The sequence below is a fragment of the Brassica napus genome, chromosome C5, assembly GCF_020379485.1.
Source record: "Brassica napus cultivar Da-Ae chromosome C5, Da-Ae, whole genome shotgun sequence".
Taxonomy (NCBI): Eukaryota; Viridiplantae; Streptophyta; class Magnoliopsida; order Brassicales; family Brassicaceae; genus Brassica; species Brassica napus.
This window is the reverse complement of record NC_063448.1, coordinates 3566293-3589980: the sequence shown is the minus strand read 5'-3', so window position 1 is coordinate 3589980 and position 23688 is coordinate 3566293. Positions and strand designations below refer to the sequence as shown.

At 36.7% G+C, this 23688-nt stretch overlaps 4 protein-coding genes across 4 annotated transcripts; 3 read left to right on the top strand and 1 right to left on the bottom strand.

Moving 5' to 3' along the window:
* Positions 1-906: 906 nt before the first annotated feature.
* On the top strand, positions 907-4584 carry LOC106414766 (nuclear transcription factor Y subunit B-4). The gene has a single exon (XM_048757906.1). The coding sequence runs from the start codon at positions 2635-2637 to the stop codon at positions 3031-3033; it is 399 nt and encodes a 132-aa protein (XP_048613863.1). The 5' UTR covers positions 907-2634; the 3' UTR covers positions 3034-4584.
* Positions 4585-6730: 2146 nt separating this feature from the next.
* On the top strand, positions 6731-11669 carry LOC106415260 (sucrose nonfermenting 4-like protein). The gene is made up of 13 exons (XM_013855916.3): positions 6731-7443; positions 7566-7653; positions 7887-8048; positions 8360-8482; positions 8606-8665; positions 8867-8956; positions 9299-9433; positions 9909-10053; positions 10291-10464; positions 10716-10779; positions 10873-10942; positions 11114-11231; positions 11357-11669. Exons 1-13 carry the CDS (start codon positions 7316-7318, stop codon positions 11449-11451), a joined length of 1452 nt encoding a protein of 483 aa, XP_013711370.2. The 5' UTR covers positions 6731-7315; the 3' UTR covers positions 11452-11669.
* Positions 11670-13347: 1678 nt separating this feature from the next.
* LOC106415431 (mannosylglycoprotein endo-beta-mannosidase) lies at positions 13348-17876 on the top strand. The gene is made up of 11 exons (XM_013856138.3): positions 13348-13704; positions 13897-14035; positions 14434-14664; positions 14757-14815; positions 14901-14949; positions 15033-15263; positions 15397-15566; positions 15653-15857; positions 15935-16579; positions 16695-16922; positions 17048-17876. Exons 1-11 carry the CDS (start codon positions 13556-13558, stop codon positions 17780-17782), a joined length of 2841 nt encoding a protein of 946 aa, XP_013711592.2. The 5' UTR covers positions 13348-13555; the 3' UTR covers positions 17783-17876.
* Positions 17835-22198, bottom strand: LOC106415432 (mitogen-activated protein kinase kinase kinase ANP1). Its single transcript, XM_013856139.3, has 17 exons — positions 21816-22198; positions 21557-21598; positions 21407-21472; positions 21202-21312; positions 21028-21108; positions 20870-20947; positions 20695-20777; positions 20485-20566; positions 20311-20411; positions 20163-20202; positions 20013-20072; positions 19879-19928; positions 19559-19778; positions 19269-19439; positions 18819-19174; positions 18437-18507; positions 17835-18234 (listed from the first exon to the last, which is right to left on the bottom strand). Exons 1-17 carry the CDS (start codon positions 22113-22115, stop codon positions 18140-18142), a joined length of 2007 nt encoding a protein of 668 aa, XP_013711593.2. The 5' UTR covers positions 22116-22198; the 3' UTR covers positions 17835-18139.
* Between the last annotated feature and the right edge of the window lie 1490 nt (positions 22199-23688).

Genomic DNA, 23688 nt, shown 5'->3' with positions numbered 1-23688 from the left:
CAAATACATTTATAAAATGAAAAAATATCTGCACGGACGTGCGGGTTAAAATCTAGTCTTATATATTAAAACAGAAGTCACAACTTTGATTCATGTGTGTTTTTTTAAAAAATGGACCTAATGGACATATTTCTATAAAGTCATATTACATTTAATCTATAATCTTATCATTTAAATTTTAGGTCTACCAGAAATTTTTATTAGACTATCAATAACTTGATTTAAACAATAGATGATCTATTGAATTTATGGATAGTATAAATTAAATAGATATAATTTAATGTTGTAATCAGGAGCGGACCCACCAACTTATTTTATATGGGGCACATATTAAAAATCATCTATAGATTAAGGGCGTTTACATAAATTATAGATAATTACTAAAGAAAAAAATAAAAACAATGTGTGGCACAGGCCCCACCTAACCTCTACATGTGCCCGCCCCTGGTTGTAATACTATTTTTTCATATCTTAATTATTTAAATATTTGTCAATATTACTTTTTTAAATTATAAAGATTCTTTTTTAAATAACAAAAATCATATTATCTAACAATGATTAATATTTACTACATTAAACCAATGAAAAAAAATTTAAAACTATATAGTTTATTTTAAAAATTAAACAAAAACTAAATGTTTAATTATATACTTGATAATATAAATCTATGAAGCGAAAAGTTTAATTTTTTAAAAACTTTCTAAATTTGTGAAATGTTACAATATCTTTGAATATGACAATAAAACAATATTTTACTAATCTTTATATATATAGTTACGATTTTAATAATGAAATAATAATCAAAATATATATATATATAGAAAAAGATACAAATACATGTGAAAGTGTGAAAAAATATATTCAGTGAAAAAAATATATCGTAATCTTATTATGTTTTAAAAAATGACATATACATATATATTATAATATATACCAATTTAGAATTAAAAAAAATTATATAAAAATAATTAAAAACAAAAATCCGCGTGGTTGCGTGGATCGAGATCTAGTTTGTTTATCACGGGAACAGATGCTTGTCATGTGCACATTATCTTAAATCTCATCTCAATATGTGAATTCGTTCATTAGATATATAAATAGTTATCTGTTTTTTCTGCTAATGTGCGGGATCAAATTTCATCCCAGCATATAGCTGAAAGTCGATGTAAAATTAATATTTTGGTTGCGTAACCTATAAAGATTCTACTATAAAGGCCTAGCTAGCATTACTCATCAAAATACTTTTCATATTGCAACAATAATGTTATTATATATTTCTTAATACAGTGAGCTGACGAAACAAAATTGAATTACTAGAGACTGATGAAATAGACCACTTATAATTTACAAATCACTGTACTAGTCCTAAAGATCAGATATGATATAATAATCGTCATCAATCTCAAACTTACACATATACACATACATAAGGTAGTCTCAGCATGAGAAGTTCTTTTTTACAGTATTTGGAACAGTAGTGAAGTGTATTTTTGATGATGATATCATGATCATAATAACGATGATTGGACGTGATCATAATACACTATAGGAAACTAGGAATCATACATTTTTAAGCTCCAAAATCAATTCAAAATTGATAAACTGACTCATATTGTATATATTATGCTAGAAGCATCTCTACTTCTAATGCGTGAGATATTCTAATATCAGGTCCATGTTGGAATATTAATCAATTGGTTTTATTTTAAGAATCATGGGTTTCCACCTTAATATAATTGATAGTAAATTGAAAAATGTCATTTCTATATAGTTGTACATAGGAGATAATCTAACATGAATGATTCTAAGGGGAAGAAGATAGAGTGTTTTCACCGTGAGTTCCAAAGTAGACAAAACTAAGAGCATCTTTATCGGGGATATTTAGGTGGATTTTCAGGGGGAAAAAGTGGGGTGAGTCCTACAAAATGGGAAGAAACGTGGTTTCCTGTTGCGAAATAAAAGATGTTTGTTTGTGGGTTTTTTACACTGTTTTGCGGGGTCCACGACACGTGACGGCCTGCAATTGGTTCTTTTTTTTTTTTTAAACAGGTAAAAAAAATAATTTAAGAAACGGAATTGGGTTTCCGCGATGCTGATGCTCTAAGGGCATGATTAACTCCGGTCTCTTAGCCGGGGTTCTTAACTCATGATTTGACACTTTTTGGTTTTTTTTTTTTTTATACTTTTCGGATAAAATACGACTCTTATATTTCTTATTTAAGAGACGGTTCTTAGTTTTTCTTAGTTAAAATCTAAGAAAAGTTAAGAACCGTCTCTTAACCGAATCTAAGAACCCCAGTTAAGAGACTGGGGTTAATCATGGTCTAAATCAATGATAAAAATGAAGATGGTGATAACTAATTACATTCACAGCATACTATATTATGCTTATATAAGCTTCACATACACACATCCATAGTGACACAGAATCTTAAAATAGCATGTAATATATTAGAGTTAAGGGGTATAGTCAAGTGCAAGGACATCATAGGACATATATATATATATATATACTCATACTACGCATACACATACATACACATCTACATATATAGAGAGGACCATGTGTTGGATCACTTGTATAAAAAGGTGATAAGAGAGACTAAAGTTGATAAACTCAATAAGAAGAGAAAAATGGCCGATGAAGATAGATTGCTACCAATAGCCAATGTAGGGAGACTTATGAAGCAGATCCTACCATCAAATGCAAAGATCTCAAAAGAAGCAAAACAAACAGTTCAAGAGTGTGCAACAGAGTTCATCAGCTTTGTTACCTGCGAAGCCTCAGACAAGTGCCACAGGGAGAATCGAAAGACGGTGAATGGAGACGACATCTGGTGGGCTCTAAGTACTCTAGGCCTCGATAACTATGCTGACGCCGTGGGGAGGTATCTTCACAAGTACCGTGAGGCCGAGCGAGAAAGAGCTGAAAACAACAAAAGCAGCAACGATAGTGGAAATGAGAGAGAACTAAACATCACAAGTGGTTATAGTAGAGTTTTGGAGAAAGGAAGCAGCTCTTCGGCTCGTTGAGATGAATCTCTGTGACCTGAATCATGTACTATTAAGCCAAGAAAGTTCTATAGAGAGAAGAATAAGAGGATTATATAAATAATGTTTATGTCGAATCTTTATATTACAATGTATATGTTTACATTTGCTTTATATTTGTACTTCCTCTACACAAAGCTATGAGATTTTCTTCTTCAAAGCAAATATTGGTTTGGTTTGAACCAGCGGAGGATCACATGGATATGGAAGTGGAGAAGAAAGCAGAAACAAGGTACTAGCTATTAAGATGATTTCCTTTTTTAGGTTGAAAAGTAGCAAGCTAGTAAGAAAAGAAGAGGTTTATGCGTATCACAATGCATAAATCGGTATACTGATCTATATACGGTAATGTTCATCCACATATGCGGTTCGAGCCTGTGGCTAATGTAAACCAAAGATAAAGGAGCAGTGAGACATGACCATTTTTAATGAGTTATTATTAGAAATAGGATTCTTGGTGGTTCTGGTGAAGTCATAACGTAATTAGTTCACATTAATGGACAACTGAACACATAAGAAAATAAAATTCAAATTAAGTTCAAGTCAATATTTCTTCTTTGCAAAAAAGAAGACAAAAATAGCCAATCAAACCTAGCACAACCATTCGGGAGATGAGCTTGTTTTGTTTGTTGCAAAGCTGAATAGTCAAAATGGGTCTAGGGTTTGCGTATAGAGGGTATTAGGTCCAGAATTCAAAAAAATAACCCCAAGATTTTAAGGACCACCACCTCATGGGTACACTAAACCCAAAATTGTATATATATTTTTTCAAGATTTGTATATCTTATGACCTGCTCGCTTTATGGTTATCTGCAAATCGGGTGATTTTAAATCATCAAATAAGAAAAGGAAATATAGAAATATTTCATCAAAGAAAGATGCAGCCTATAGTTTATGTAGAGTTTTCTTGGGACCACTTCTCAACTATGTTATGTTCTTGCTCTAATCAACTAAAATTGAACAATTAACATATATAAGAGATTAGTTCGAAGAGACAAAAGCTGATATCACAAACATCAAGATCTTTATTTAGCAATGGCCATACGAAGATAGTAACATTCCTTAGTACATTTAAACCATTAGTATACCAATGTGGTAATACACCATTCCTATGTACTAAAACCTTAACAATGTTGTATCTGACATTCAAGTACTTAATGATTCTAGGATACATGTTGGCTTCCACTGGCTCAAACCATGGAATCGCGGCATTGAGCTCCTGCACAGGCAGGCAGGGTTGCCTTGGGAACCATGAGCGCGAATATTTTAAGGTATCCACAAGTACACACCACATCTGATGTGCCCATTGAGAAGACAGAAAGAAAGATGAAGAGGACAAGTCCATGTGAAATATAAAAGCTTATTATGATGATTTGCATACAACCATTGCAGCATGGACATAAAGGAATATAATAACTTAGTATGATGATTTTACATTCAGCTATTGATTTTTTTAAAGTTGATGCACTTGATACCCATCAAGAATTAGATGCAGGTATGTCAAAACTTCTTCGAGAAAAAGAAAAGATCTATTTGATATCATCTTTTGTCTCTTTGATTTATTTACTATTAGGTAGTAAGAAAACAACTACCTAATAGAAAAAGGTAGTAAGAAAACAACTAATTCGTAAAAGATATTTCAGAGCTTGGGGACTATGTAGAAACATATACGAGATTAGGTTTTCCTTTTGATTCTTTTTTTTTTTTTGAATGAATGTTAAATTTATTCAAAGAAAAAATACTTTTGTACAATGACTGTAACTGTAGCTGCATATCTATTCTAGTACAACCGAGTTTAATGCAACATCATATCTATTCTAGTACAACCAAGATAAAGGCAGCTGCATAAATCAAGTAATGTAAAGGCAGATGCATAAATCAAGTAATGTCGTGGCCTCACCTCTATTTCAAGTGGACGAAAAAATAGCAATAAAGATGATGTTATTCATCCATAGGCAACTTTGGTCTCTACACGAGTTAGATGTCTCAATGTATTTTCAGACTCTAAGGCGCTCGTTCTACTCCTGAAATCTCAGGAAAGCGATGTTGTCTTGAAGGGAATTCTCCATGATATCAGAATCTTGGCAAACTCCTTCGAAGCTATCTCATTTAATTTTATTCCGCGTTTAGCAAACTCCACCGCTGATTCTTTGGCAAAATCAGCACTGTATTTTTTTCTCTCTTTTGTACCTGCAACTGAGTAACTGATCCTTTCTAATCAAAGCTTCCGTTTTAGACCCAAAAAAAACACCTCTTTATATTGTTTTCTCATCGGCCGTTCCTCTCTAAATTCGGATTTTCTTCGTATAAACATATAAATTCGGACCCAACTTCTTTAGAATTATTTCCTTCAAAGTAAAAAGCTTCAGATATATATATGCTGGATTCAACGATTGTCTGCATTGTATATATTAGGTAATTAAATATTATGACGATTTTCAAAACTAAGTTACTAACAAAAAGTGAAAGATAAATAAGATTAGAAAGTTTGGGTCCATAGATTGCCTCTTAACACCTGCGAAGCGTCATGTAGATTGTAGAGACCATTTATAAACTCTAACCTTGAATCATCATATAGGACCAGTTGAGATTTCACCACTGATTGGTTTTATCATTCTTGACCTTGAATGATGTTGACCTACTCTTACTTACCTATGCTATACATATATATCGCCCATCTTTATTTTATTTAAGCCTTGCGCGGCCTTTGACCTAACCGTCTCGTATTAGATAATTAAAATAGTTTGTGTCAATCAAAGTATCTATGTGTTTATAGTGCTTACAACTTGCAAGTGAATCTAGAAGCCGTGGCTCTACCAACCTAACAAACAACCAGAACATATTTTGGATTCTGCTGTCTCTGTTATATATAGCTTTTATAGTCTTCTGGAAAATGTAGTTATAGTTTCATTATATATCCTATCGACTGATCCTGCCAGTGACAATAAATAGAATAGATAACACACCATCTAACCTGAGTTTATTGTCGGAAATAGCCAGACCATATGTTATTAGACTATTATGTAAATTGCATGAGTTGAAGTCCAAGCTTGTCAAATAACAAATGTTTCGTAGCAAAAAAAGAAGGTAACAAGTGTAGTCATAGTTTGTTCACTGATATACGCAACCTGATGCAGCTAAATTTATATGGTCATGGATACGACGGGTCTTCTGAGAAGTGTGTGTAATGGACGATGGTAACACGTTTATGTCTGAACATGGAGTCCCTTCTCCCTCAAATTTTGCAATCCTCTTATGACATTACGACTACTTTCTCCTTATATATAGATGTTAACCCGACAGCAGCTTGGTGTAGGCTGTAATGATTCATTTTCTTTTAAGTTACCATGCACAATGAACTGAAAAAGACGAAGACAAAATAATAGTTCAATTTTTTTTTAAAAAAAACTGAAGGTTAATTTGATCAACTGGTTGACCTTAAATAGAAGTAATATAATTGACTGATTAGAAACATGTCATCAATATCTAAAATTATTCAAAGAAACAAGTAAACACAACTTATTCATATCAAATTTATTGGATGCTTTTACTAAAAAAAAAAAATTTATTGGATGCTATATTACACAAGAGTAGGGACTTTTTGAATAATTTTTAGATACTTTTACAACCAAAAAATGAAAAAGAATATAATGTTATTGTTGGTACTTGCATATAGTAAAGAAAATGAATATAATATATATATACTTCTACAACAACAGAAATGAAAAAGAATATAATATATACATAGTTTTTATTTTTATTTAGGGAAACTATTGTTTTTAGTAAAATAATAAAAAAAAAAAAAGAAAAAGAAAATGGGAAAAACCATATCTCCATGGATTAAAAACAACATTCACATTTCGCTGCTGCGCTTCTTCGCCCTCAGATTCTTCACCTCCCAATCACAGATCCAACACAATGCCTTCCCAAATTAGGGTTCCGATCATCGACGTCTGTTATCCTCTCCCGCCTTCCCGAATTTAAGATCAGCGCCGCGAATTTCTAGAAACTTTCCTCGATTAGGTTCTCCAGCGACGGCGTATTATCTCATCAGTTGACCTTCGCTTTCATCGCCAGATCGTTTCGTGTTCCGAGTTAGGGCTCGTTATCAGGCTCTGGTGTTAATGAATTTCAGCCTAGGTTCAGTAATTTCTCTCTTCTCTCGTTGTAGATCGTGATTTGGGGTTCTAGGGTTTCGATTACTGGTGCCTCGGGTTTGTGATAGCTTAATCGAATTCGGAACACCTTGTGAGGAGAGGAGGGGATGTTTGGTTCTACAGTGGATACCAGCCGTGGAAACAGCGCTGCCTCAGGGCAGCAGCTTCTTACTCCGACTCGCTTCGTGTGGCCTTATGGAGGTAGAAGGGTCTTCCTTAGCGGATCTTTCACCAGGTGAGGTGACTTGTGCTAAGGACTAGGATAGTTGCTTTGTGATTATGTGCTCTGTATAGTGTATCTATATAGGTTCTCTGTTTAGTGTATAGACTGACTTTTTGAAATGGGAATGCGAACAGGTGGACGGAACATGTGCCAATGTCACCACTTGAGGGCTGCCCTACTGTTTTTCAAGTCATTTGCAACTTGTCTCCGGGTTATCATCAGGTTAATAATTTGAACTTTGATCTCTTTCATAACTATTTCTTCATCCCTGCTGGAGAATTTTAAGTCCTTATAGACTCTGTGACATCCATGATACAATATGCATGAGAACTATATATATACATCTGTTATAGTTGATTACATTCGCATCAAGTAGTTATATGAACGTGGCTATTAAGACCTGAGATGCTTAAGAAGCCTCTGATGTAACATCCAGTTATTTCATTTTCATGCAGTATAAGTTTTATGTTGATGGGGAATGGCGGCACGATGAGCACCAACCATTTGTAAACGCAAATGGTGGAGTAATGAATACGATATTTATAACTGGACCAGATATGGCTCCCACTGCTTTTAGCCCATCGAACATGGATGTGGATGATTTCTCCCAGAGAGTGGTAAGGAATTTGACCTTTTATTTTCCAGAAAATGCAGTGTTATGTTTTGTTTGTTTTCTTAGTAGTAGCAGCTTAGTAGTTTCTGTTGTGTTTCGAATATTTAAATACGACGCTTCATTTTTTTTTTCTTATTTCAAATCTGAATCCTTGGAAGAAATATACGTTTTCTGCAAAAAAAAGGAGGGAAATAAATAGTTAGGATAATAGCGTTTTATTTGATATATATATAGCAGGAGCCTTAAGTTCCATAATCCTCTTTAGACTAAATTTCAAATTGAATTTCTGACTCATTTTACATGGTGATATTATAGGTTGATGCTTCCCAGGATTCTATACCTAGGATGTCAGCGGCTGATTTGGAGATGTCCCGTCACCGTATATCTGCTTTATTGTCAAACCGCACTGCATACGAGCTGCTCCCTGAATCGGGCAAGGTCTGGTTTCTTCATTTTCTTACTGTTTGATGATTTTTGTCTTCATATCCTATATATTATCGATGAGACTACCTTCTGTCATCTTAGCCGGAAATTTTCTAAGGTGAATGTAAACTTTTACAGGTTATCGCATTGGATGTGAATTTACCAGTAAAGCAAGCATTCCATATACTCTATGAGCAGGTTTGCGATATTTAATATTGTGTCAGCTTCTCATCTTTTTGGATGTTACTCTCTCTGTCCCTCAGTCATGTATGACATTCTAATGTTGTTGCATCCCGACCTGAAAAGGGAAGGCAGTGAAACTTAAAAGAACTAGTTTCGTCTCAATTTATATCTTGATTGTCTAGGTTTCTGGTTTTTGCTAATTCTAGATGCTTTCAGGGAATCCCTTTGGCTCCTCTGTGGGACTTTGGTAAAGGCCAATTTGTTGGAGTTCTTGGTCCATTGGACTTCATTCTAATACTGAGAGAGGTTAGCTTCTCTAAGATTTGTTCATTGCTAGAGCATTCCTTCGAGTGACTGATGTATCATTTTAGACTTTCCAGTAGGAAATTGTGTTAATGTCAATAACTCGATGGGGAGATTCATATGCTTTACTGTCTGATAATAATACTACAGTGGGGTTAATGATAATAGGTTGGGTTCACAAATATTCATATAATTTAGTGTCTAAACGTGGGATTAATTTGGAGTATAATAGATTTCCGTAGTTTTCAAGTATATTACCTAGAAATTTATGTAGATCTTTGATTAGGTTCCTCAGTATGAAGTTTTTCACTCTTGCGTGGTAATAGCAACTCTGTGAAATTGCAGCTTGGAACGCATGGATCCAACTTGACAGAAGAAGAGCTTGAGACGCACACAGTAGCAGCCTGGAAAGAGGGGAAGGCTCATATTAGCAGACAATATGATGGAATTGGGAGACCGTATCCTAGGCCACTTGTTCAGGTGAGATTCGTATTGTTGCTCTCTACCGCTATCACTGCTCATCTTTTCATTTAGCTTCCTCTAAATGATCATCTCTCTTGATTATCTTTTCCTTCTACGTTGAAAAAGATCTTGTTGTTATCTCGATCTACAAACTTTTGACGAGTGTTTTAGCAATCTAGACTCGCATATATCTGCGGTTGATTAAACGTTATAGGTTCAAAATAAAATGAATTTTTTCTTGAGCAACAAAATAAAATGAATAACATGACTGTTTCACTTTTGGATCGGGAGGTTTATTCATTTAGGATTGTAACTGATTCATATATGCATGTCTACTTGTCGACTTGTTTACTAAACTATCTTTTGTCCGCTTCCATTTGCTTTCACTGACATATCATTATCCTAGAAACTTCTATTGCAGTTTACACTTTTCAGTAAAAAGAGCTAGAAGATTTTCTGTTTTACCATTAATGTTTCCATAAATTGCAATCAGGTTGGGCCCTATGATAATCTGAAAGACGTTGCCCTGAAAATTTTGCAAAATAAGGTGGCAGCCGTTCCAGTTATTTATTCTTCTCTGCAGGATGGGTCATATCCGCAGTTACTGCATCTTGCTTCGCTATCAGGCATATTAAAATGTAAGGTCCTTCAATTGTGAATAAGATCATAAGGCACTGATAAGCGCTCCACATTGACCATATATTTTGTTAAGGGATGTGATCTATAGGAGGGAAGTTAGAACACATTTGTGACAGTTTTAGTTGGAATAGCCTTCCCCAAATTTTAGTAACAGTTTTCCCTGTTGTGTATACACATTTGTGAAAATTTATGCTTCTTATCAAACACTTTAGCCCTAATGACACATAATACTCCAGGTATATGCAGATACTTTAGACATTCGTCTAGCTCTTTACCAATCCTTCAGCAGCCCATCTGTTCAATTCCCCTGGGTACTTGGGTTCCTAGAATCGGAGAATCAAGTAGCAAACCTCTCGCTACATTGAGACCACACGCTTCTTTGGGTTCTGCGCTCTCGTTATTAGTTCAAGGTAAATCCGTTTTTGCTCCTGTTTTCATCAATACGTTGGTGACGTTTCAATCGGATTTAAATCTTCTTCATAGATCGTTATCTTACCTAGTAGCTGAACATGTGGTGTTCTTCGACCTGTCTTATCAAAGTTGTGTTTACAGGAATATTATCAATTCAAATCAATAGATTTCAGAATTTCACATGATGCATTGCATGCGAGTCGGGCTACATCTATGTTTCTAATATCTTGTGTGTTTCTGGTATTTACAGCTGGAGTTAGTTCAATTCCTGTAGTGGATGACAATGACTCGCTTATTGACATATACTCTCGAAGGTAAACATGAATCCATCAGTCGTCATGATCTGTCTTCTGCTTTCCAGTTCTGAAGCCGGGTGTTCTAATCACATATCTTTTTTCATTGGCCAGTGACATAACTGCCCTGGCTAAAGATAAGGCATACGCACAGATTCATCTTGATGACATGACGGTTCACCAGGTAAACAGAAGTCAAGATGCATCCCATGTCTCATCAATGTTACCTTTCAAGTCTAAGCTGAGCTGTCATCAGAAATTGTCTTCTTTCTAAATTGTGCGAACGTATGAGATAGAAGAATGAAAAGAGAAAGAGAGAGAATTAATGTGGTAAAAAAAATGTGTGTGGTTTCAGGCGCTGCAGTTGGGGCAAGATGCGAGTCCGCCTTACGGAATCTTCAACGGGCAGAGATGTCACATGTGCTTGCGCTCAGACTCTCTTGGTAAAGTGATCGAGCGGTTAGCGAATCCAGGTACGACCATCTCCTTCGATAACATCTTCAAGCTTTGACTTTGCTTTCATTGCACACACACATAAACATCATCAAATGAGAGAAGTATATTTATATTGGGGTTTGGTTGGGTAAAAAAAAAACAGGGGTAAGGAGGCTGGTGATAGTGGAAGCAGGGAGCAAACGTGTTGAAGGTATCATATCTTTGAGTGATGTTTTTCGATTCCTGCTCGGTCTTTGACTTCCTACAACGACAAAACTGTGCTACCTCAGAACTCTCTTTTCTCATTTCCTCAAAGCAAACTATCCAACAATTTGCTTATTTTTCTTTTATTATTGTGTTTTTTGGCAAGGAATCATGTAAATTTTCTACGAACTTGTTTCATTGTTATTTTAGTTGAACGGGTTTCCCATTCTTGTGAAGGATATTATTCGCTATCGAAATTATTACTTGGTAGTGTGAAAGATAGGAGAACAATGTATCTTTTACTGAACAATATTTTAGTTTCCTTAACCTTCTCAAGTCTAGACTATGGTCTTTGTCCTATTTGATACAGCTATCTCATACAGATGTAAAGCTATCTTGTCCTTCTGGTATGGATAAGAGAGTATCAAATTGGTTATGGAGAGGCACAGTCATCATCCTACACTTCCTCTTTTCTCCATATGACCGTTGCACACTTGTGGGCTTTGTCGTTACTGAATTGATGTCATGGGCTGAGCTCAGCTCTTGTGTGCTTCCTTGTTGTGTACACTATCAAGTAGTACATCATCTTTTCGCAGCTTCTTTTAGTGTAAAATGTATCATATCCTTGAGTGATGTATTCCGTTTCATGCTTGATCTTTTAACTCCTCGCAACGACAAAACAACTTCAGAGCTCTATTTCTCAATTCCTCAAATCAAACTATCCCACAATTTGCTTAATTCTCTCCTTTGTTATTGTGTGTTTTTTTTTTTGCAAGGAATCATGCAAATTTGCTACAAAACTTTTTCATTGTTATTTTAAGTTGAACGGGTTTCCCAAATGTGTACTTAGTATCGCATCTTCTCTCAGCTTCTTTTATTTTCTTTCCTTGTTGAGTCTTCGCTTCAAAGCTTAGTGTTATGTGCATTAGTTCACAGGGACAATATAAAGGACTTAGAGACTTGAGGGAATGCAAGCGAATGCTAATCATATTTATTATGACATGTAAAAGCAACTGCAACAACTATCAAGTTAAAGTTGTGATGAATTTTCTCTATTAAGAGACTATAACAAGTGTTATATATTGATTTATGATTATGGAGGTGTCATTAGGCAGGCGTGGGCATATTAACCGAAACCCAAACCCGAAAAACCCAAACTTAAAACCGAACCGAAATTAAAAAAAAACTGAATGGGTTTAGGATTCAATCAGTCCGGATACCTGTACCCGATCGGTTATATCTGATACCCGAACTAATTATCCGAAGTACGCAAATATATATATTACCAATCCTAAACTTACATCTTTCATTTTCATTCATCTTTTCGTCTTCTCCTTCTTCAACGTATATGTTCAGTACATACTCAAACTCATTTTATAACCGATTACATGTATGAATCACTATATTTTGCGCTTTTGATTTATGTTTGATTACAAGTAGGATTACAATTTGTTTTCTCTTTGCTCTTTACACATGCATGAACTCAGACATTCATGATTATTCAGGTTTGATTTCTGTTTGATTTTGATGCCTATTTGATTTTGATTTATGAATAGATGTATTCTTTACCATTTTCTATTCAAGATAATACAAATAGAAATTATACGAATAAAAAAATACAGGCTTGTGTTCTTCAACGTCTTATATTAAGTTGTTCAGTCTTTTAACTTCAACATTAATGTTTCTGGTCTTACATGGTCAAATCAAGGATACATGAAATTTTTTTATTATTTGTTACACAGTTCGGTTATACCCAAAATAATCTGAACCTGAACTTTAAAAACCCGAGCCCGATCCGAATTATAAAATAACCGAATGGGTTCTGCACTTCTCCATCCGAAAACCCGAAAATCCGAAGCATCCGATCCGAACGTCCATGCCTAGGTGTCACTGTCGTGTTTTTCCATTTCATTTGTGTGACACGTTCTCGCTCTCGATCTTACCCACACTGATACTTCACGCTTTCGCTTACCCAAAAAAAACTCAGATACGTTTTCGGTTTTCTTTCCCCTAAAAGCTTGACTTTGAAGCGAGTGTTGCTCTCTCTCTCTCTCTCTCTCTCTCTCTCTCTCTCTAGTCCAGCTAAGTTTCTTCAACTTTGCAACGAAGCGACGACACGTTGCACCACCATCCCAGGAACCTTTGATCAGAAACAACAATGTCGCAGATCGGAAAGACGCTACTCGATTCCGGCTGGCTAGCTGCCAGATCAACAGAAGTTAACGACGACGGCGAGCAGCTCACCACCACCAATCCGCCGTCTCTCGGTCCCAAATCTCCGTGGATGGAAGCCGCCGTACCCGGAACGTAATCTCCACTCCCCCCCCCCCCTCTTCTCAATTCTAAATCAATTAATCAAAAGTAATCGTAATGATCAATCCGATCTCTAACGCGGATAGTTAACTCAGTGAAAGTCAACCAATTAAACAAAGTCAATCTTATCATTATTCCCCCACTTGATTAGTTGATGATTTGTTGAATTGACTCTACTGTTCACAGTGTTTTGGGCACCTTGTTGAAGAACAAATCAATTCCAGATCCTTTCTACGGACTAGAAAATGAGACCATCACTGACATTGCCGATTCCGGAAGGGACTACTACACTTTCTGGTTCTCCACACACTTCCAATGTAAACGGGTGAGAGCGCGCGCAGTTGTTGAATCAATATGTGACAATCCATCCCGCTTACTCGGAACCTGGCTCACAGCCCTGCAGGACACCACATCCACCACTAGGTTATTGGTGCGCTTAGTGTTACTCGAACCCAAAACCTCACCCTTTAACAACACTGCTCCTGGATGAATTGTCATGTGGGAGAGTTGTTAAAGGGTGAGTTCTTGGTTTCGAGTAATGCCAACCGCACCAACAACTAATTATGGAGTCAGTGAAGAGGACTCATAAGTGAGGGGTTGAGGTTGATGCCGTGTGAGCTGGATTCCGAGCGAGCGGGACAGATTGTCACACAATATGTGCACAAAATTGTTATCTATGTATACTTTCTTCTTTTTTGTTTGACGTTTTTTTTTTAATCGCAGTTGTTGAATCAATACGTGCATTTGAACTTTCGTGCCATCAACTACTCTGCTGAGGTGTATGTAAACGGCCACAAGATTGTGCTTCCCAAAGGAATGTTTCGCAGACATACACTTGACGTTAGTGATATTCTGCGTCCTCCTGATAGCGACAATCTACTTGCTGTTATCGTTCATCCCCCTGATCATCCTGGGACTATACCTCCCCAGGGAGGCCAAGGTGGTGACCACGAGGTACACCTCTCTCTCTCTTTGAGAAGCTCAAGCTGTTTTTTTTTTCGATTCTAGCAATCACTATACCTTATGTGGCTGAATATTTATGGCAGATTGGGAAAGATGTAGCTGCACAGTACGTGGAAGGTTGGGACTGGATTTGTCCAATAAGGTAATGTTTTCTTTTTGCTAGAAGATTGAGCTTATCAGATTGTTAATGGCATTCATTCTCTCTGATATCCTTTTTTTTCTTGTAGGGATCGGAACACTGGCATATGGGATGAAGTGTCAATATCTGTTACCGGGGTTAGTTTAGTTGGTTTACATTTGTGTTTACAACTACGTTCTTACTAAATGTGCTATTAGGAACTGATTGTTTTTGGTTGCAGCCTGTAAGAATAATTGATCCCCATTTGGTCTCAACCTTCTATGACGATTACGAAAGGGCGTACTTGCATGTGACTGCTGAACTTGAAAACAAGAGCACATGGAGTGCTGACTGTTCTGTGAATATTCAAGTAACAGCCGAACTCGAAAACGGTGTTTGTTTAGTAGAGCATCTTCATACAGAGAATGTTCTGATCCCTGCTCGAGGAAATATTCACCACACATTTAAACCGGTGAGTGGTTCTTTTATTATATTACTTGTTTCATGACTTGCAACTTTTTGGGATCTGATTAAATTTTTGAGCACCTAAAAATGGCTTTTTATAACTGTTTATTCTATAAGCTAATGAGTTTGTGAATTACCAGCTCTATCTATATAAACCTGAACTGTGGTGGCCCAACGGGATGGGAAAGCAAAACCTTTATGACGTCTTGATCACTGTCGTTGTGAAAGAATTCGGAGAATCTGATTCGTGGATGCAGCCTTTTGGATTCCGTAAGATTGAGAGTGATATTGATAGTGTCACTGGTGGAAGGTAAGCTAAACGTATTTAAGTTTCAGTTGGAAATGTGTTGAATGCTTCTGTGGAGGCTCTGCATCTTGCTTTTTTAACATTTCCAGGCTGTTCAAGATCAATGGAGAACCGATATTCATCCGTGGTGGCAATTGGATACTGTCAGACGGGTTGTTACGCCTCTCCAAAGAACGTTACAGAACGGACATAAAGTTCCACGCAGATATGAACATGAACATGATCCGTTGCTGGGGTGGTGGGTTGGCTGAAAGGCCGGAGTTCTATCACTTTTGTGATGTCTACGGTTTGTTGGTATGATTCTAGAGTCTAGACGTATCATTCTTCAGAACTTTTTGCCATTTCTGAAGTTCATCTTACTTAAATCTCAGGTCTGGCAAGAGTTTTGGATCACTGGAGATGTTGATGGAAGAGGTGATCCAGTATCAAATCCAAACGGACCACTAGACCATGACCTATTCCTTTTATGTGCTCGTGATACTGTCAAACTTCTGAGAAACCATCCAAGCCTTGCTCTTTGGGTTGGTGGAAACGAACAAGTTCCACCAAAAGACATAAACGAGGCTCTGAAGCAAGACCTGAGGCTTCACCCTTATTTCACAACCCAACTGTTACCAGACAAGGATTCAGATCCTAGCGTTTATCTTGACGGTACCAGAGTTTATATTCAAGGATCCATGTGGGACGGCTTTGCAGATGGAAAGGGAAACTTCACTGACGGCCCTTATGAGATTCAATACCCTGAAGATTTCTTTAAAGACACATATTATAAGTATGGGTTCAATCCAGAGGTCGGTTCGGTTGGAATGCCAGTTGCAGATACTATAAGAGCGACAATGCCTCCGGAAGGTTGGGAGATTCCTTTGTTTAAGAAGGTTTCAGACGGGTTTGTGGAAGAAGTGCCGAATAGAATGTGGGACTACCACAAGTACATTCCATACTCTAAGCCTGGAAAAGTTCATGATCAGATTCTGATGTACGGTACTCCAGATAATCTCGATGACTTCTGCTTGAAGGTACATTTGGGATCTTGACCCTTTCACCCCATATTCTATAGCTTTGCTTAACTGAATGTGATCTCTAAGGTCGGCTGAACAAAGTTCATGAGTTGATTTGTTTTCTCCGTAACAGGCTCAACTGGTGAACTACATTCAGTACAGAGCTTTATTCGAGGGCTGGAGTTCGCAAATGTGGACAAAGTACACGGGTGTCTTAATCTGGAAGAACCAAAATCCATGGACTGGTCTCAGAGGTCAGTTCTACGATCATCTTCTCGACCAAACAGCCAGTTTCTATGGCTGCCGTTCCGCTGCAGAGCCAGTCCATGTCCAGTTGAACCTGGCAAGTAACTTCCTTGAGGTCAGTTTGATTCCATGTAACTCTTTCCATCACAATCTCTGTGAACCGAACCAAGAGTGAATAATATTAAATTATGAATTATGTAAATAATCCAAATATATCATGTACTCTAATAACCCCCACAGGTTGTGAACACGACTCCTAAAGAGTTATCAGATGTGGAGATAGAGGCATCGGTATGGGACCTAGACGGTAACTGCCCGTACTCCAAAGTGTTTAACAAAGTCTATGCGCCGCCAAAGAAAGCTGTGAAAATATCGGAGTTCAAGTACCCGAAATCAGAAAATGCAAAGCCTGTGTATTTCCTTCTTCTCAAACTGTACCGTGCCTCAGACAAAACGGTTATATCCCGGAACTTCTACTGGCTACATCTGCCTGGGAAAGATTACACGCTCTTGGAGCCATACAGAAAGAAGCGAATACCCCTCAAGATCACTTGCAATGCAGTTAACGTCGGTCCAGAGTACGAGCTGGAGATCAACGTCCACAACACATCTAGAGCCGACTTAGCCAAAAACGCTCTTCAGGACTATGGAAACCGCAATGTAGGTTTGCTCCAGAAGTTCTTTGGTAGATTTGGTGGTACTGAAGATAGCAACCGCGGATTGAAAGTGGTGGAAACGGAGGGATCTGATCCAGGAGTTGCTTTCTTTTTTCGTTTTTCAGTCCACAATGCAGAGGCAGAGAAACAAGACACGAGGATTCTACCTGTACACTATTCAGACAACTACGTCTCACTAGTTCCGGGTGAATCAATGTCTTTTAAGATCTCATTTGCAGCTCCTACAGGCATGAAGAAGCCTCCTCGTGTTATGCTTCGGGGATGGAACTACCCTGACGGGTTTACTGTTTTTGGTTAAGGCAAATTACTTTTTCTGTTTGAAACATGACTGCGCGTAACATGACTGCGCGTGCAAACTCAAAACACTTTCAATAAATGGAACTTTTAATACATCTTGTATTGGCAGCTCTCTATAATATATTAATATGCACCCAACACTCTTCAGATTACATAGATCTAGTACATTTAAAGAGCATTTCAGAATCATATATTCAGACCAAACCTCAAGTATACTCCAAAACAAGAGTCACATACATATATATACTAGTTGAGCAATGAAAAATCGAAAGCCGAGGATCAAGACCATCTGGGCCTGTTTCTGGCAAGTCTTGCCCGTAAAAATATAGCAGGAGAGACATGGAGCTTTTTGTACATGTCATTTTCCTGGAGATGCAAACCTCGATTTCTCTCTGTGTCGGCTCAAGCTTCTGTCTCTTGGGGATGATCCCGTCCCTGCCTGGCGCATGATCTCTGCAACAACATATACTAAAAGTCAACCAGTTGATTCACCAAAGTGTATATCACATCGATATTGCTATGTCATGTCGTAAAATAGTCATGTTTATTGATCTAGAGAGAAAAAAAAAACGCATTGTCATGCAAGATTTGACATCAAAGAAAACATAACAGACCGTGCAGTGTTCAAATCATGAACCTCACAACAGGGACATACCTTGTCGCTTTCTTTCTAGTTCTTGATCAAGCTCTTCCTTCCACTTCTTCTCTATCTCCGACAAAGCAGCACTGCAATGCCAAAACCAGACAATTTGAGCAAATAAAGGAAATGAGTCGAGAACCCTAGGTTAAGGTAAAAATTGCTAGACAAGTTGAAGAAAGCGCGGCAGATGTTTTAGAATTCTTAAACTTCAAATGTTTGGACGCATTCGTGATTACTATTCTCATCTATGGTTGTTAAGTCAGCACTTTGAAAAAAACCCAAAATGCAACAATTCTGCGACATAGAGGGCAGTTATAGTTTATGACATGCATGAATGGGACATAGTTCTCGCTTCATTGTTCCTACTGAGTGCCTAAGAGGATCAAAGGAAACTAACCTCTGGCTCTTTGATTCCTGTTCAGTGTCAACAATAAGACCCCTCCAGTCACTGACTCGGGCTGGTACACCATCCTGCGAAGCTTCATCACCTCCATCGTTCATATTCACTTCACGACTACTTCCACTTCCTGGGCTCTTAGTACAAGTAACTGTGTCTGTTGCTCTCGAGGGTGAACCACCAAGAGGACCCCGACTCGGTGACCTGCTTTTTGGAGGCAGTTTCAGGAAACCACGAGCAGTGTCCTCTCTTTTACTGCTACTTACGTTACTCTCCATGCCATTGGGAGAGCATGTGATCAAATTGTTGTAGTATTCTTCATATAGAGGCGTCTGTAACTTCTTTAGGTCTGCAGCCTGAAATTATTAGATTCACTCCCACGTTAGTGACTAACAGAATGTGATTTACGTATTGATGCCTATAAAAGTAAAGAATACGAGCGTGATGCACCTTTTCATCTAAGAAAGCTTTAATTCTTGATTCCGTCAGCTCCTCGTCATCTTCTGAGTATGAAGGTTGGTCAACTTCCATGCTCATTTTCGTCTCTTTCTCTCCATTACGTGGACTTTCGTCAAAATTGGGGTTCAAAGCATTGGACATATCACTTGTGGCATCACAGCTCTGTCGAAGTAAGATTTAATAATAAATGATGCTTACAGAACAAAATGAAACTCAATTCAAACAATAGTTGAGACTTGAACCGGTCATTGGAACTCTAGATGGAAATATGAAATGGTTACCTTCTTCAGATCACTATTATTTTCAAGGATAGGTCCTGTCTCTCCATTAAATGTCAAAAAATTGTCATCATCAATCAAACACATATCGTCTTCTTCGCCTCCATTATCATTTTGTTGCCAGAAATTGTTGTTTTGGATTGATTTCAAAGGAGATGCAAGTGAATAGTTCAGACTGCCCAAGTTACACATGTCTCCTACATCGTTGCATGTAGAATTGGGACTGAAACAAAGGAAGAAGACAATAAATAGTCAGAATCTTTCGTAACACCCAAAACATTCGTTTTAATACTTTTGGTTTCAGCCAGGTTTCCAGAACTTACGAGCACTTAGTGTTAGTTAACTGTGATAGTGTAGGAGTACTACCATTGTTCTGGAAAATAACAAAAATGGTCATATAAAGATGGCTTCAAGAACAACTTATATGATATTCATAAGATGGTCGACATGCACCCACCATGACAGAATCAAGATCAGTTGAAGCAGATTGCTTGTGTTTTCCCGTAACAAAGGGATGCTGCAAACAGAACAAAATCAAGAACACGTCTACTAAAACAAAAAACAAAATTCATTTCGGTGGTGCATAATTAAACTGTTTATAATTCACCTTTAGTAGCTCAGATGCCGTTGGCCGCATTTTTGGCTCCCTGCCCAGACAAATCAATGGTTCAGCAATCCCAAAGACAAGACGCATTAATAGTGACGAGATCTACTTTACAATCCTAATTTATTGATTCCGAAGCAAAGTAGCTTACTCCTGTAGACACTTAAGCAGAAAGTCTTTTGCATCAGAGGAGAGAGTATCAGGTATTGGAGGATGTGATTTTGTTGTTCCGATGAAGAAGATAGCAGCAACCTGAAACCAAGGTATGTTCACATGTAATCAAAGAAGCAAAAATCTTTACAACCAGTGAAAGGAAATAGATTACCTCTTTGTACTGTTGACTCCAAGGAGCCTTTCCAGTAACCATTTCAATAACTGTACAGCCCACGCTCCATATATCAGCAGAGCTGAAAACAATATCCAAAGTATTGTGAGAAATCAAAATTATGTCACCAGTACTTAAATAATAGCCACAGGCGTATGTGATATCAGGTAAAAAGCATTTTATTTCGTACGAGCACGCTTAAGAACTTACAAGCTATGTCCAGTTTGAAGAATAACTTCCGGAGCCATCCAATAGGGTGTCCCTTTCATAGATTTTGCACCAGAGATTGTAGCCTACAGATGAAAACATGTCACTATAAAGAATATTTTATACAAGGCCAACTAAGAAATATAAGGTGAAGAAGAAAAAAAATGATTTGACATACCAACTCAGCTACTTGTTTGGATGCACCAAAATCAGCAAGTTTAATGCCTCCTTTGTTATCCACAAGGATATTAGCGCCCTGAGAACAGAGGAACAGAGAATATAATGGACAATAACTCAAGTATTCAAGAACTTTCAAAGTATGAGGAGAACTGTTACCTTAATGTCTCTGTGCATAATTGCATGATTGTGAAGGTACTCCAACCCAACAAGCAGCTGTTTTGTGTATGTCCGTACAACCTGATTAAACCACTCTAAACACTCAAGTAGGCCGAACAGTCTAGTAATACATGGGAAAACAAAAAAAAAAAAAAAAATTCAAGTATGACTCACTGATTCAGGAAAAGGTCCGAATTTCTCCAAGAGCGAAGATATAGATCCACCGGAAACAAACTCGAGAAGAATATTCAGAGTGTCATCTTCTCTCACAGTGCCCAAATATCTCTAAAGGCCAAGAACAAATAACTGATTTAGATAACACAAAAAGAAGTATTGAATCCATCTGCACTGAGAGGAAAGAGGATATATAGTTACTAACAACTATATTTGGATGGGAGAGATTTTTGAGAAGCTTAACTTCTTCTTCAAGCTCCTGAATATGAGCCTTCAAGATAGAAAAAACCAAAGTCAAGTATAAACTCGATTGGAAAGGAGAACATAAAAAGGGGGTTTAGGGTTGTTTAAGAACCTGAGTTTTTTCCTTGGAAGCATAATTGGAAGCAATCAGAACCTGCGTAACAAACAATCAGATCACATCCATGAACAAAGGTAAAAAAAATCATTTCATCAAAGCTTTCGACTTTCAGAATCGTTTAGTAACAGATCCGAGATTGGTAAGTAAGTAACAAACAACTAAAAATTAGCAGCAAAAGGAACTTCCTTTTCTTTTTTTTTTTTTTTTTAATTAAGACCCGATTAGCTTCAAAACCAAAACCCTAGGTGTGTACCTGTTTGACGGCGAGAAGCTCCCCGGAATCGAGATTCATCCCCATGTACACCGTACCGAACGCGCCGCGGCCGATTAACTGACCTTTCCTCCACGAAATCGGAGGCGGCGTATCTGCGGCGGAAGGAGGGTGAGGCGGCGGGGAAGAGGAGGGTTTGATGAGAGCCCTGGATTTGCGGATGCAGGAGGTGATCTTATCGGCGAGAGCGCCGGGGAACGGAGGCTGATTCTCCTGGTTGTCTTCATCGCCGGGAGGACGGAAGACGAGAGATCGGCGAACGGAGCCGAAGAAATCTTGCATCTGATCGATTTGGGGGTTTTCACACTGTGTGTGAGACTCTTTTGTTTCTTCGTTCGGCTTAAAGTGTTAACGAGTGTGTGTGAGAGGGAAAAGGGCATCGAAACTATACTTTTTGAAATTAAAAAAAAAAACAATTGTATTTATTTTCTTTTTAACCCTATGGAATTTTGAGCTGAAACCAAAACTAATATCTAAAATTTTGTATTTTTGATATTCAATTGAATAAAAAAAATCTCATTTTTTTTTTATTTGCATGTCGTGTATGTGAAGAGAAGAAACACTAAAGATAATCGGGATAGACGCTACTCAGGTTTTTTCCGGACTGTCCTGATACCTGGATTATCAGAAAAAAAAAACACTAAAGATAAGATAATAAAATTTTTTGAGATTTTTTTTTTTTTTAGAATGATAAAGATAATAATAACATTCAAATAAATAAATAACTTTTTTTCTAATAAATAAAGAACTTGTTAACCCACACTTCTTTCATCCTCACAGAGTTACAGTTTATACGTTCTTTAGGTAATTCATCACTACATTTCTCTAGGGGTGTGCGTTCGTCGTTCGGGTATCCATTCGGGTTCGATTCGGATCTAATCAGGTTTCGAGTTTTCGGGTTTAAAGATTTCAGCTCCATTCGACTATTTTTAAATTTCGGTTCGGGTTCGGTTCAGATCTTTGCGGGTTCGGTTCGGATTCGGATAACCCATTTTAAATTATTTTAAAATTTTAAATGTTCATTATATGCTTAAAATTTCTCAAAATCTATAAAACAAAATAATATATTACTAGATCTCGATCCGCGCAACCGCGCGGATGTTTATTTTCATTTATTTTTATATAAACATTTTGTTTTCAATTCTACATTGGTATATATTGCTTCATTTGTTCCTAAAAAATCCATATTTTAGAATTTTCACATTTTTTAATAACACATATTAAAACTTAGCTATAAATGCATAGTTTTTGTAATTTTATATTTCCTATATTTTTAAACCAATAAGATTTTAAGAAATGCAATTAATGTTCTTGAACTTCACAATTTCTCATTATTAATTGACAAAAATTACATTGGAAATATAAAATATGTATCTTTTTGAAACAATTTTTTTCTCTAGAATATATATCTTTTAGGAACAAATGGAGTATAATATATATGAAGTGTGTCTATCAATTTTTAAAACATAATAATTTTATCATATATTTTTTTATTGAATTGGTTGTTTCCAAGATTACGTTTTTTTGCTTGGAAAAAATTGATAGTCATTTAGTTCCTATAATGTAGTAGACATATTATTTAGTTTCTATAATCTAGAAAGTGAGTTATTTAGATCTATAGTAATGATAAGATTAGAGATTAAATGTAACATAATTTTTTAGTAATAGGTCTATTAGGTTCATTTTTAAAAAAAAATCACACATGAGTTAATGAGTTAAGGTTGTGACTTCTCTTTTAATATATAAGATATATAAATTGTATAATATATGTCAAAATATCTAAAATTAACATATAAATTGGTTTGATTTGAATATTTGGATAGAAAATCAATAGATATTTCAAGTATTTTGGTGT

What these genes read in the sequence shown, in the direction of transcription:
- LOC106414766 (XM_048757906.1), top strand. Translation starts at nt 2,635, where the DNA reads ATGGCCGATGAAGATAGATTGCTACCAATAGCCAATGTAGGGAGACTT.
- LOC106415260 (XM_013855916.3), top strand. Translation starts at nt 7,316, where the DNA reads ATGTTTGGTTCTACAGTGGATACCAGCCGTGGAAACAGCGCTGCCTCA. An exon ending in TCATTCTAATACTGAGAGAG is followed by an intron (nt 8,957 to 9,298) that starts GTTAGCTTCTCT and finishes GTGAAATTGCAG; the next exon opens with CTTGGAACGCATGGATCCAA. An exon ending in ATTGACATATACTCTCGAAG is followed by an intron (nt 10,780 to 10,872) that starts GTAAACATGAAT and finishes TTCATTGGCCAG; the next exon opens with TGACATAACTGCCCTGGCTA.
- LOC106415431 (XM_013856138.3), top strand. Translation starts at nt 13,556, where the DNA reads ATGTCGCAGATCGGAAAGACGCTACTCGATTCCGGCTGGCTAGCTGCC. An exon ending in CACACTTCCAATGTAAACGG is followed by an intron (nt 14,036 to 14,433) that starts GTGAGAGCGCGC and finishes TTTTAATCGCAG; the next exon opens with TTGTTGAATCAATACGTGCA. An exon ending in GACTGGATTTGTCCAATAAG is followed by an intron (nt 14,816 to 14,900) that starts GTAATGTTTTCT and finishes TTTTTCTTGTAG; the next exon opens with GGATCGGAACACTGGCATAT.
- LOC106415432 (XM_013856139.3), bottom strand. Translation starts at nt 22,115, where the DNA reads ATGCAAGATTTCTTCGGCTCCGTTCGCCGATCTCTCGTCTTCCGTCCT. An exon ending in CTGCTTAAGTGTCTACAGGA is followed by an intron (nt 20,203 to 20,310) that starts GTAAGCTACTTT and finishes TTGTCTGGGCAG; the next exon opens with GGAGCCAAAAATGCGGCCAA. An exon ending in AAGCTTTCTTAGATGAAAAG is followed by an intron (nt 19,175 to 19,268) that starts GTGCATCACGCT and finishes TAATAATTTCAG; the next exon opens with GCTGCAGACCTAAAGAAGTT.